Source organism: Colobus angolensis, unplaced genomic scaffold (assembly GCF_000951035.1).
Source record: "Colobus angolensis palliatus isolate OR3802 unplaced genomic scaffold, Cang.pa_1.0 Scaffold350, whole genome shotgun sequence".
NCBI lineage: Eukaryota > Metazoa > Chordata > Mammalia > Primates > Cercopithecidae > Colobus > Colobus angolensis.
In genome coordinates this window covers 1122948-1136735 of record NW_012116822.1, presented here as the reverse complement: position 1 = coordinate 1136735, position 13788 = coordinate 1122948, and the positions used below count along the sequence as shown (strand labels likewise).

The 13788-nt window shown below is 40.4% G+C and overlaps 1 protein-coding gene across 1 annotated transcript in view; it reads left to right on the top strand.

The window, feature by feature from the left end:
* Nucleotides 1-1269: 1269 nt before the first annotated feature.
* CLK4 (CDC-like kinase 4) overlaps nt 1270-13788 on the top strand; it is a 24674-nt gene continuing 12155 nt past the window's right edge. Inside the window, exons 1-5 of the mRNA XM_011952920.1 lie at nt 1270-1438; nt 4924-5084; nt 9604-9826; nt 10929-11019; nt 11415-11481. Coding sequence (XP_011808310.1) covers nt 4924-5084; nt 9604-9826; nt 10929-11019; nt 11415-11481 — 542 coding nt within the window. The 5' untranslated portion in view covers nt 1270-1438. The remainder of the gene's footprint in view (nt 1439-4923; nt 5085-9603; nt 9827-10928; nt 11020-11414; nt 11482-13788) is intronic.

Below are 13788 nucleotides of genomic sequence, written 5' to 3'. Positions count from 1 at the left end.
AGATTTATCTAAATTTACCCTACTTACCCAAACCAGATGGCATAAGTTTCTATAATGTTAGATCACTAAAGGTATTTCTGTTCCCTCCTTTTACCTAACAGGATAACACGTCTCCCACATGCTATTGGGCTAATACCCACAAGAGTTCAACCCTACCCTCCCAATTTTGATTTCTGGCTTTCCCTTTTATCCGGAGAATCCCCGTCAGAATACAGAACCACCGCCGCACCCCGCCCGCCGTCCCCCCGACGATCTGCAGTCTAACCTTACCTAAACCCCTTCCCTTACTTAAGCCCTCCCTTGCTTTGACAGCCTATTCTTGATTCTCCTCCTCTCCTGATCATTCCTTCTCAGGCCCCTTTTCCTCTGGCCATTAAGTGTTTCCCATAGGGCTCCGACTTTGACCCTCAGATTTCTCATGCTAGGTACTTACACGGGGGAACTGCCTGGGGGCTCTCAACTGCAGAATACCTTATTTGAGGTCAGCAAGCCCCCTTAACGGACCTTCACTAGCTCAGAGACATTTTTCTGCCTTGGTTGAATAAAATCAGCCCGCAGGGACAAAAAAAAAAAAAATGGGGAAAACTTCGTTAGGGAAACTTCCAGCTACCTTCTCTGCTGAGGAGGTAGGGATCCTGACAGGAAAACCTTGTCAGGAGTCTCCATTGAAACCTCCTGGCTTTTGTTTTGTTCTGAATAGGAGCACGTGCCTTGAAAAGGCAGACACCCCTTGCGCTTGTTTTCTGAGACAGCCTCTTTATCCGAATCCACCTTAGACTGGAAGCGCCAAGTGGGCAGGACTACAAGCACCCAGTCCGCGGAACAGCCCAGGCACCAGCCAGGCCCCGCCTTGGACGGTTTCGGGGCCGTGGTCGCGTGCCAGCTGCCTCCGGAGTCCAGGTCCCGTCCCGGGGGAGGGGGCAGGCAAAGCGTGATGGCGCGGCGCCCTCGGCTGGGAGAGCAGGAACTGGGCACCAGCCGGCTCTGCTGAGAGGTGCCGCACTCAGCATAACTCCACCTCGAAGGGCAGACACGCGTTACACACTTAGGGCGGGACACGGGCGTTCCTTCCCGGTTCCACCCAAGCCCGTCGAGACCTTAAACACCCTCCCCGCCCCGAGGCCTCGGGACCGAGTTGGGGCGAGGGCGGGGGCGGGGGCGGCCGAGGAAAACGCTTGGGCCGCGCAGCCGCAGTGTGGAGGCTCGGGTCCCGCTCTTACGTCACGTGGAGCCCCGCCCTTACGTGGAGCGGCGGGAAGGCGCGAGGCTCTGTCACGCAGGCGTGTTCGCGCGGCGTAGGTGGCGCTAGAGGCGACCCGGGGGATTGTAGGGCGACGGCGCTGCCGCCATTTTGTGGGGTGTTTGTCGCAGCGGCCGAGGAAGGAAGACGGCAGTTTGGCGACATTTCTCGCCCGAAGGGCCATTTGCTTTTGCGGAGGTAGGGTTGCCGGTGGTGTGTGCTGGGCCAGGCGGCTGTCGGTCTTTAGGTGTCCGAGCCGGGTATCGGAGAAACGACCGCGTTAGGGGCCTGGGCTTGTGGAGCTGAGGAGTTCTGCGGGGCGCTGCTCGGCTGGTGCACGCCGGAAGCACCGAAAGTTACCTGGGTTCTCTGAGGGCCCTGGCCGCTCGCGTCGCGGCTCCGGAGGCCCTGGGCTCTCCGTGCCCTGCTGGCTGGCGAGCGCGGCTCTTGGTTAACCCTGTCGGGACCTCTTCCAGCCGGCGGGCGCGAGGGCCTGTCGGGAGACTTTTCGAGAGCCGTCTCCGGCATTCGTGTTGTCGGAGATCAGGTCTTTCCCTGGATTCCTGGCCTGGGCCGTTTGTAGCGTTTGGGGGGTTTTCCAGAGTCAAGCATTTGCCCCTGTCTTGAGTGCGCCAAAGGCACTGGCCGGGTTCCCAGGAGCCGGGAGGTGGGTACCGCGTCCGTGCAAATCCAGGTGGTTGAGGGCAGTAGGTGCTTGCGAGAGGTGGAAATTTGCGGAGGCCAGTCCTCTATACTATACTGAACACATTGTTGCAGCGAACCTGCATTTCTGGTAGTTTTGCATCTTATTATCCCTGGTTGCCTAAATAGCCCAGATATGCTTATACGATCCTTAGGAAACCGCCCCGCAAACTGAACTTGGCAGCCACTTTGTCTTGCTTCATAGCTGTCCTGTGCGATTGTGCTTTTTACACACCCCTACTGACTTGTAACACATTAAATGCAGTCCCCTTGGAGCCCTCCAATCCTAAATTTATAACCTCTTTCGATGTTTTTAAGCCATGTACATAGCGTTAAGTTGTCAAGAACTACAGGATCTTAAGGGCAGTGGCGATGGATCTACGTATGAGATGCGTTGTGTCATTATTTTTTGAAAGATACCTGGTTATTCTAGCACGCAGGATCCTTTGTTAATTAGAGGCAGTGTCATGATTCTAGATAACTTCTTTTTTGTGTTTGCGAAGGAACCTTACCACATAGAACCTGGGTGGGGTGATCTTTGTGCCTCCAGATAAAATGTTTTTGAACATTGCAGGGTGAGTGGGGGAGATCAGAGGCTGGGACTGACAGCTGAATTAAATTTGAAGTAGTGAACTTGAGAAAAATTTTGTACTCTCACAAGGGAGCTCGTTCTTATTTTAATGTTTGCATATTAACCGATAATTTGAGAATTCTGTTTCGCTGGAGTCTAGCTGGTTGTGGCAGACTTACAGTAGAAGAGGAAAAAACAAAACTGAGGCAGACACGGAAGTCTTGAAAAAACTTCATAATAATGGAGGTTGATAATAATAACAGATGTGATTTTGCTTGCTAGGATTTAAAAATACTTAACCAAGCTGAGTTCCTGATGTGCTTAAAATACAACTTTGGTATTTGACGGAACGGTTCAGAAGAATTGCACTTTAAATTTATATATATATATATATATATATATATTTTTTTTTTTTGAGACAGGGTCTCACTGTCGTCCATACTGGAATGCAATGGCGTGATCATGGCTCACTGAAGCCTTGACTTCCTTGGGCTTCAGTGATTCTCCCCAGTAGCTGGGACTACAGGCTCAAGTCACTATGTGCGGTTCATTTTTTGTATTTTTTGTAAAGGCAGGCTTTCGCCTTGTTGCCCAGGCTAGTCTCGAATTCCTGGGCTCAAGGGATGAGGCGCCACTGCGCCCAACCGTAAATTTTTCTTGATAGCTCTAATGAAGAAAGTTTGTGTTCTGGCCTTTTGCCTCAAGTAAATTTGTGCTGTTACTCATGTCACGTTCTAATACGGAAGTGACTCCATTTGTATCAAACCGGAATGCTCACTTGCATTGAGACGCTAACAAGAGTTTTAGAATTTCTGTTTGACCTAATCAGTGCCTTCTCTTCCTCTGTAAAGTAAGCTAAGAGCCACATTAGAAGGATGCGTGATGGGTATAGAATTAGAATCAGCAAAAGAGTGAATTAAAATATCTGACTATCTGGTGGCAATCAGACTCTGATGGTGTGACACATACTTTCTTGTGGAATATCTTCCAAAAGAATTGAAGCTGCCTCATTTCAAAGCCTTTAATCCATTTAAAATCATTTAAATTTCTACTTGCATTAGTTTGCTTATTAGTCATTTGGGCAAGCTGAATGAGGTTAACTAAGTGGATTTTACTCCATTTTAGCTTTTTTCAGCTCCTTACTGAATTGTGAAATTCTTCTCTTTTTACCATTTAAACTACCCTGTTTAGCAGAGTTTGGACCTGATTGTGCTTTGGAAAATAATTAAGATGGGGAGAGACAGATAGGGGTTATATTGTTTGAGCCCAGATGCTGAGCCTGGAAGGAACCAGGTTATGCATTGGAGTCTGTAAATAGAGTCAGATGTCACTGTTAACGTTTGATTTCACTGTGACCATGCTTCAGTGTGCATCCTTGTAGGCTGATTTCTTTTTCAGAGTTACTGCAGATTTACTACAAATAGATTTTAAGTTTTAAGAATAACTGCTGGATAAGAAAATGAACTTGCTGGATAGAGAAAATGAGTTCATAAAATCACATAAACATTTAAAAAAATTTTTTTGTAGAGATGGGGTTTCATTATGTGTAGCCCAGGCTGGTCTCAAACTCCTGGACTTGGCCTCCCAAAGTTCTGGGATTACAGGCATGAGCCACCGCACCCGGCCTAAAATCACCTTTTTATGTGTCTTCAGTTTCTCTGTTGAATATTGTGTTCTATTCACACAGAACTAATATTCTCAAAGCTTAAAGTCATTCTGAGATTTAGAGAAAAGAACTATGGAGAATTTGAGAAGAAAAAGCTTCATCATTGAATAGCTCTTTACAGTTAAAACAAAGTCACCTCCCATATTTAGTATCCCTAAGTATTTTTGTCTCTCAGTTCAGTTATTTGTATTACAGTAATTTGCCAAAGCTGTATGACACTGTGATATTATTTCTCCTTAAATCAGCTCACATTTTAGTGTTAACATTTTAAAAAGAAAATATGTCAATGACTTAATTGGAAAATCACTGATAAGTAGAAAGTAACAAAACAAGATAAAACAAAAAAGTTATTAATTTTTAGCTAAATGTTCTTGTCTGCTGGAAACGGTACGCCTGAACCTTTTCATTTGGCCCCCCCTTTTTTTTAAAAAAAAAATTTTTTTAAAGTCAGTGAGCAAGTGTTAGTTGAAGACAAGCACCAAGCTGAGAATTTGTCCTGGATGCAATCAGAATTTTAAAAAAAATGTCTTTAGGTATCAGTATTACCCACAGTTTAATACTAGATCTCAATGCCTCTTAGCAATCATCTGACATACCAGTGCCTTGGGAAACATTACCACCTAAAAAGAATTTGGAGCCTCTCAGACCCTGTGTGTTAGGTTTTGAGAAATAATATTAATATATAATATTTTACCTATCACACATCTATAACCTCCACAATTCCCTTTTCATTTCTATCAACAGATGCGGCATTCCAAACGAACTCACTGCCCTGATTGGGATAGCAGAGAAAGCTGGGGACATGAAAGCTACTGTGGAAGTCACAAGCGGAAGAGGAGATCTCATAGTAGCACACAAGAGAACAGGCATTGTAAACCACATCACCAGTTTAAAGAATCTGATTGGTAAATCAACTCTTGAACTAGTAGCATTTTAGCTCTAATAGTTTTAAATGATTTGTCATTTGCTTGTATAGCTTTCATCTGTCAAATTGTTTTATAATTCAGTCAACAAATACTCATTTAGAAAATATTTGAGTACTTATTTTAGACTAGACTATAGGTGCTGAGGCTGCAGCTGTGAGTAAAACAAAGTTTTTATCCTTATGTCTGTCTGTCTCCCTGGGAGTGGTAGGAGACAGTTGATCAGTAAGTGAATGTAAAATGTATTAAATAACATGGTGAGTCCCAGCTGCCAGTAACGTGACTAGGGAGATGACACACAAAAAGTTAAGTAATAGTGATCGAATGCCCAATGCGTACCTTTAACTTGTATATAAGAGGGAGACGTGTATGTTGTAGTGCTCATTAAGTGTTTCAGAAATCAGATAGGGTTTTATAGGGGAGGAGTTACTCCAACAGAGAAAAGCAACATGTATTATTAGTCACTTATACTGTATTGAACAGGTTATATTTGTAGATGAGGCCAAGGGATATGTTTGTTTGGGATATTTAGAAGCTGGCTTTATTTAAGAACTATTGTTTTTCATAGGTAGTAGCTAGTAATTTGGGAAATGGCCTCAATAAAAAACTTGCAACAGCATGTGTCCTGTTGTATTGTATTCTTACCAGTGTAAAATTTGGAGGTAATATATTTATATAGAATTAAAGGAATCTTAAAGTTCTAAATGATTAAAGAAAGGCTAGGTAAGTTTCTTTCACTGTTTAATTAATTTCCCTTTTTCGTTTGTTTTGTTGGTTCTGTTTTCTTCTTGTTTTGTGCAGATGTTCCATTGGGACTGTTTACCAGATTGCTTTCTAAATTAGCCAGCTGGGGTTACTTTAAAAAACAGTATGTAATTTCTTTCCTTCTCCACGTTAACAGACTTGTTCTGCCAAACTGAGCTTATTTGTAGTCAGTGCAGACAAATCATGCTTTATACACATTGTTATATAAGGGGAAGTGGGAAGGTTTATGACAGGATTTCAAAGACCAGAAATAATTAATAATTAATGTATAGTATACTAAAGAAAACTATCTGTACCCCACTATTAATACATACAAAAAAACCCTAAGGCTTAACGTCATAGTACTAGTTACTCATAGGATAATAGGATAATTATACATTATATATGTAGAAAGTAAGTGATATGAGTGATGAACAGTTCATTCATGCTCATAGTTAGTTACATAAACATGATACTGAGTCCAGTTAACCACCAGGCCAATACCTTCTTTGACATTGGTACCAGATGTGTTTGGTGGTCAACATTCACCATAATCCAGAATATTCTAATTTTGAAGATCAAAAACTTTGAGTGTTTTTATAAAATAACAAAAAACTGAAAAATGCAGAAAAGTATAAAGATGGTAATCTCTATAGGATATTAGTCCCCATTATTTAGCTGTAAAATTATAATTTAAAAAAAAAATCTTTGTTTCTAACTCTTTGCTGCTGATTATTTCCTGAAAATACATTCCAAGAAGAAGCATTTTTAAGCTAAAGGATATGAACTCTTAAAAGTTTCTTGCTACAGGTTAATATTTCTTTTTCTAGAAAGTTTGCCAAATAATACAACGTGCCCCTTCATGCTCTCACCAATCTTGGCTGTTTTGAAAGGCCAAGAATAATGTTTTGATTAAACTGAATTTTTAAATTTCTAACAAATTTGTCTACTGTCATATAAGTATTTATCATTTGAGCATCTTTTTATTCTTAGCCTGTTTATTAAAGTATATTTTATTGATGTAGAAGAGCTTTTTATGACATATTATTTTAACCATTGGTCATATATATGTTGCATAGTGTCTTTTCTTTATGATTTGTCTTTTGGAGGTAGCCTGTGAATTGGTCTCCCTTTCTACAGGCTTAGTTAATCCATTCTGCATTAGAAAGACTGATGTGGCTGTAAACCCTATCTTTATATTGTGGGCAGAAGCCTGTAACATAAAGTATCAAGTCTTAAAACAGTGATTCTCTAACTTTAGTGTGAATAAGAATCACCTTGGAGGTATGTTGACCAGATTTAGAGTCAGTGAGTATGACTTGAGGTCCAGGGTTACCATTTTTAATAAGAACTCCATATTTGATATTGCTGATAAATAGACCATCTTTTGAGAAATACTCTTTAGCCTAGCATGCAGGGCTTTTAATGATGCTATTCTCAGCTTACTTACTTGTCTACATTCTCCTATGTGAAAATTGCTCTTGCTGGGATTGTCTTTTTCCTGAGTAATGCATAGACAAATCCATCTCTAAGCCATTGTGGCTAAAAGTGCCATTTGAATTTAAGATGGTAACATGCCATTCTTCTCCACTGGAATTTCTTCTGTATTCTATTTTGTCCAAATCCTGGCTTCCCTTTAAGATGCAACTCTATTTCCATCTTTTTTGTAATTATTCTCTGACCATTTTAAAGAGATTTTTTTCCCCATTTCTGACTCTAAGCACTCATGTGTTGTAACCTTTTAGAATTTCCTACATTGTTGGATTTTGTTTCATTTTTATGTGAGTAATCTCAAATTGTTCATTATTTGTTGGCAGGGACTTTGCCTTATATAATTTTTTTTTTTTTTATCTCCCACAGGACCTGTGGATATATAAAAATGAATGCCCTTACCCTCATCCGTCTTGGCTATTTTAAAGGCTATAGTGAAATATTCACTGGGCATTCAGTGGATATTTTAAAAAATCAAATCAGTCTGTTCATCCTGTCTACCCTTTCCATAGCCTGTGTAATTCTGTAGACTTTGTTTATATAATCTCTCAGCCTTGGTCATTGGCCATTGTCTATTGAAGAGACTCTCATCCTTTTAGTTTGTCTTCGTGGTATTCACTCCATGTTTTGTTACTCTATATTATTGTTTATGGCTTAGCAGCTCTAACTTCATGCAGTTTTCCAGCTAAAGATTGTTAGTGTTAGTTTTTTCTAGTAGAAGGATTTTGGACTTTTATGGGAAGGATGCCCTTAAGAGTATGGTCACTTCTAGCTTATTGTGTTGGTGGTCTCTCCCTGACAGTTCCAAGCCAACTGATCAGATCTCTAACCTAGACTGCCCACAGTCTTACCCAAATATCCGGAGTTGTTTCTCCAATAAATACAACTTAAAGCTGACGCTAGGGAAAGAGAACCAGGTTTCTGTATCTCCCCAGCCTGGATTTGATACTAGCCCTATTGGGTAGTAGTTGTAAAGATGCTTCTATTTCTGCCAAAACGAGCCCCCTGGGAAAAAGAATGACATCATACTCTGGGGAAAGGAAAGGGGTTGGTGAGGGCAATCTAGTCAACATCCGTCACTCCATTGCTTGTTAGGATTATTTTAGCCGATTTGTCTGACTGGGCAGGTGTCCCCTCTCTCCCTCAGTGCTCCATGTGCATCCCTCTTGAAGCTTCGCACTCTGTTGAAGAGGACACTCATCCCAGGTAGAGAGGGGGACGGGAAACTGGGCCAAATGAATCTATGTCCTTTTCTTTCCGTCAGATCAAGGCTACTTAACTGGGATCCATTGACATCCTGAGGTCCATGACTTATGAAAATCCTTGCCAAGTTTTGTTTATGTGTTTCTTGGGGAAGAGAGTCCATGGCTTCCAGCAGATTTTCAAAGGGATCTGTAGATGAAAGCACTATGGCACTAGAGGATGGTGGTTTCTGTTGTTTCTTACATACTTCTCAAACAGGAATGACAGGAAATTAGAAATGCAAAGGGAAGTACGGTGGTAGAACTACTGTAATTCTAAACTACAGGATCCCTTTCTTACTTTAGGGGGATATATTTTAGATGCCTTTGGCACATGAGGCAGTCCTCAAAAGCTACGTTGTCTATGTCTCAAACAGGAATAACAAGGCTAGAAATCCAAAGAGTAGAGGAGACATGATAGATGATGTGTGTAATAAAATTGGCTTGTATAATAGCGGTTAGAAAATATTTTAGTTTTTGTCACTAATGTGCTATACAACTTTGGCAAATCATTTTTCTTCTAGGGATCTTAATTTAGTCGTCGGTAAAATGAAAGGGCTGGAATACATTTAAGGCTCCTTATAGCTCTAATGTTCCTTTCATGAAAGAATTCTCTGTGTGTCAGGGATATCTAAAATGCTTTTACATTAAAAGGCAAAGGAATCCTTTTTGCCTGCCTCTGATTGTACCTCTGTGAGAGATTAAGACAGCTTAGATACAGGTGCAGAAGGTAAAGGAACACTTAGTCAAGTAAACACTGGACCTAAATTAATGATGTGACTCAAGCTTTATTCCTTGGTGTGAAATGCTTGTCAGCAGTCTCTATAATGGGCCCATTTGCTTGTTGAAGTAAAATTATTTCTTAAGCTTTGTGAGATAAATATAAATGCTAATTCATCTGTTTGAATTTTTTTCTTATATTGAGTTAGCTGTTTAAACCAAGAATTTTTGAGAAAAATGTTTTGTTTGAACCACATTATTGCAGAATGAGGAGAATAATTTGAAATCTTTTAATGTGTTTGCAGTCATTATTTAGAAGCAAGGTCCTTGAATGAGCGAGATTATCGGGACCGGAGATACGTTGACGAATACAGGGATGACTACTGTGAAGGATATGTTCCTAGACATTATCACAGAGACATTGAAAGCGGTTATCGAATCCACTGCAGTAAATCTTCAGTCCGCAGCAGGAGAAGCAGTCCTAAAAGGAAGCGCAATAGACACTGTTCAAGTCATCAGTCACGTTCGGTATGATTGATTTTGTTTTTATTTTGAGTGGAGTTTTATTTGTGTGTACTCTTAATGAGCTGATAAGTTTCTAATTGTTTATATATATATAAAATACTATTTGGATATATTATAATTGTATTTATGTTACTCAAATCCTTAAAGGAAACCTCCAGATTCTTGTAGGTGATCTGTATATTTATTAGCCCTCGTTGGCCCACATTTCCTCATATTCTGCAGACCAGATCATGAGTTTATTGATTTTAATAATAAAAATATTTTTGTATTTGTAACATATTCTTACAAAAAAACATGCACCCATCTTTCATCTTAAGCAATTTTTTTCCCATTAGAAACCCTTTCTCTGGTACTTGAAAACAAATGTGAAACATTGCACTGGTGGATACCTAAATGTTACTAACCTACATAGAGCGTAGTTCCATAGCACAGTGCATCATTGTCTGCAGTGAATTCTTTTGAAGTTGTGAAAATGGGTGCTGAATGGGAAACATCCAAAAAGTCTGCCCCGCCCCCCTTTTTTTGTACTCAGACATCTTCACTTGCTTGAACAGTGAACTTTGAATTAGTTTCTCCCCAAGTTTTCTTCAGTAAAACTAGTGTTTATTAGATTGAACATTGAAATTAACTAGCCTTTATTTCCCCTTTTATTTTAATCATGTATATTTTAAATATTGCTAAATTAGAATAATTTCAAATAGTCTTGACATTTTAAAACATTTTTCTGACAAACTAGACATCTCAATTCACAGCATATGCTATTTATAGCAAGAGATAAGTAAATCATGACATTGCATTCTTTAAATTTCAGACTTCAATTAAATCAGTATTTTAAAGAGACAATTGTGTTGTTTTTTTCTATTGCCACTTTAAGTATCTTATCTGAAAATCTGTTCCTTGCCATGTTTTTCTTCTGTAACATAAACTGTGCCCTGTGAATTTCTGGGGACTGAATTTGAAATTGCTCCTGCCAACTGTTCGTGGCCTGGTGCTTATCTGAATGCCTGAATATCTCCCCGCTGAATGAATTGCGTATTCTGCCCTGAATTCACTCTGATATATTGATTGGCTGGACGATCTTGGTGCTGCCCACTTGCCGTTCCAGAAGAGCCACCGAAGGAAAAGATCCAGGAGTATAGAGGATGATGAGGAGGGTCACCTGATCTGTCAAAGTGGAGACGTTCTAAGAGCAAGATGTATAGAATATTTTTCAACACTTTTTAAACTTTGCAGAAAGAATAATCTTTTTAAGAATAGTTTGTCAGCGGGGGGCTAAAGAACTCTTCATTGCTTTTTTATTTTGTTTTTTGTGGGTTTGTTTGTTCTTTTGTATTTCTTCTTTTCTGTAGAATTTAAATATTTCTGTTCTAAAGTTCCAAAATAATCAGTGGAATTTGAGATTAGAGCAAGAAAGATAGCTCTATCTAATTGTTTTTGTAGCAGCTGAAACTAAAATAATTTGAGTGCTGAAACCTTAGTTATGCTTTGATAGAGATCATTTGAAAATATTCCACACTTAAGCATTCATTGTTTGAATAACTAGACAATTTGTACTCAGGTACTTACACCTCTTTTTCCCTCCTCACTTTAGATGAAATCGTGGACACTTTGGGTGAAGGAGCCTTTGGCAAAGTTGTAGAGTGCATTGATCATGGCATGTAAGTTTGCTTTTTCCTTTTTGAACATTCTGATATTTTTGGTGGGGAAAGATTCATAATTTAGATGAAATTTTATTTAATTAATTAATTAATTAATTTGAGATAGGGCCTTTGTTGCCCAGGCTTGAGTGCAGTGGTGCCATCTTGGCTCACTGCAACTTCTGTCTCCTGGCTTCAAGTGATTCTCCTGCTTCAGCCTCTGGGGTAGCTGGGATTACAGGAGCCTGCCACCACACCTAGCTAGTTTTTGTATTTTTAGTAAAGATGGGGTTTCACCATGTTGGCCAGGGTGGTCTCAAACTCCTGACCTCAAGTGATCCACCCGCCTCAGTTTCCCAAAACATTGGGATTATAAGCCTGAGCCACCGTATCTAGCCAAGATGGAATATATTTTAAATGGTAGCCACGTGTTTTAGGGGGTAAATTACTCACCAAAATTTCTTGGACTGTGTATGATTAATTTACCATGAATGTGGATCTTAAGAATGCTGACGGCCGGGTGCGGTGGCTCAAGCCTGTAATCCCAGCACTTTGGGAGGCCGAGACGGGCGGATCACGAGGTCAGGAGATCGAGACCATCCTGGCTAACATGGTGAAACCCCGTCTCTACTAAAAAATACAAAAATCTAGCCGGGCAAGGTGGCGGGCGCCTGTAGTCCCAGCTACTCCGGAGGCTGAGGCAGGAGAATGGCGGGAACCCGGGAGGCGGAGCTTGTAGTGAGCCGAGATCGCGCCACTGCACTCCAGCCTGGGCGACAGAGTGAGACTCTGTCTCAAAAAAAAAAAAAGAATGCTGACTGCCAGACACAGTGGCTCACGCCTGTAATCCCAGCACTTTGGGAGGCCAAGCCAGGAAGATAACCTGAGGTTGGGAGTTCGAGACTAGCCTGACCAACGTGGAGAAACTTTGTCTCTACTAAAAATACAAAATTAGCCAGATGTGGTGGAATGTGCCTGTAATCCCAGCTACTTGGGAGACTGAGGCAAGAGAATCACTTGAACCCGGGACGGGAGGGAGGCGGAGGTTGCGGTGAGCCAAGATCACGCCATTGCACTCCACCCTGGGCGACAAGAGTAAAAATCCGTCTCAAAAAAAAAAAAGACCAATTTCAACAGGGGGAAATCATTGAAATTAAAGTGGATGTTCAAGTGAAGGAATTTCCCAGAACTCTAGAACTGAGGCCCTTGACCCTGTATACAAGATTTGGCAATTTCAGATTGCAGAGGCAATAAAGCATGTCTAATCTTAAATGTTAAGAGTTAGCTTCCTAAACTATAAAGAAATTTTATCATCTAGGGCCTAGAGAATAAAGTTTGTGATTTGACCCTTTCTGCCTCATTTTACTGTTTTCCTCTAGGACCTCTATTTTGTGGCTTGCAAACTTTTTTGTAAGTGAAGCTCTTAGAACTTTAGTGAAACTGCACATTTCTAAAATGACCTAAAATTTTTTATCATAAATTATTTGGGAAGGATGTAATTTCCAATTGGTTGTAAATATTAATATTAAGAAATAAAGCTTACCTCTCTGTAAATGCATTTGAGGGAATCTAAAATACCATAGCAGCGTGGCACCTACCATCATCCATAAACAAACTCTTCTTGAATACTTAGAAATGTTTTATTATTGAATTTATTTTCATTTCACTTTCCATAAATATTATCCTAAATTATCCCCGCATTTTGCTTTTCTGCAACAAATATGTGAAGGTAAATTGAACTTTAAAGTATTTTGAAATATTTTCAGACTTACAGAAAAGTTCAAAGAATTCCCATGTGTTCTTCACCCAGATTTTCCAAATGTTAACATTTTATAAGATTTACTTTATCATTATACATACATATGTTTTCAAATTTTGCCAGCTAATCTGCAGACTATATTCAGATTCCACTAGTCATCCCATTAATGTACTTTTAGAATTTCTTGAAAGTCTAAGTCTTGGTGTATTTAATGAAATGTATCTTTAAAAATTTTTTTTTTTGCTCAGGCTGGTGTGGAACTAGGAGTAGAAGCTTTGTCACAGTAATCTTATTAGAGTTCTTTTAAGTCTTGAGGTATATGCCAAACATCAAAAAATTTGTTTATTGACTTATCAGTTCACATTTATTGGGGCCTTGTTGAAAGCAATGAATAGGAAACCACTGGATGCGGAAAAAGGTTTCGTATGCAGCCATTAGAATACGTGTTTGTTACTAGCCGGGCGTGGTGGCCGGCGCCTGTAGTCCCAGCTACTCGGGAGGCTGAGGCAGGAGAATGGCGTGAACCCAGGAGGCGGAGCTTGCAGTGAGCTGAGATCCGGCCACTGTAC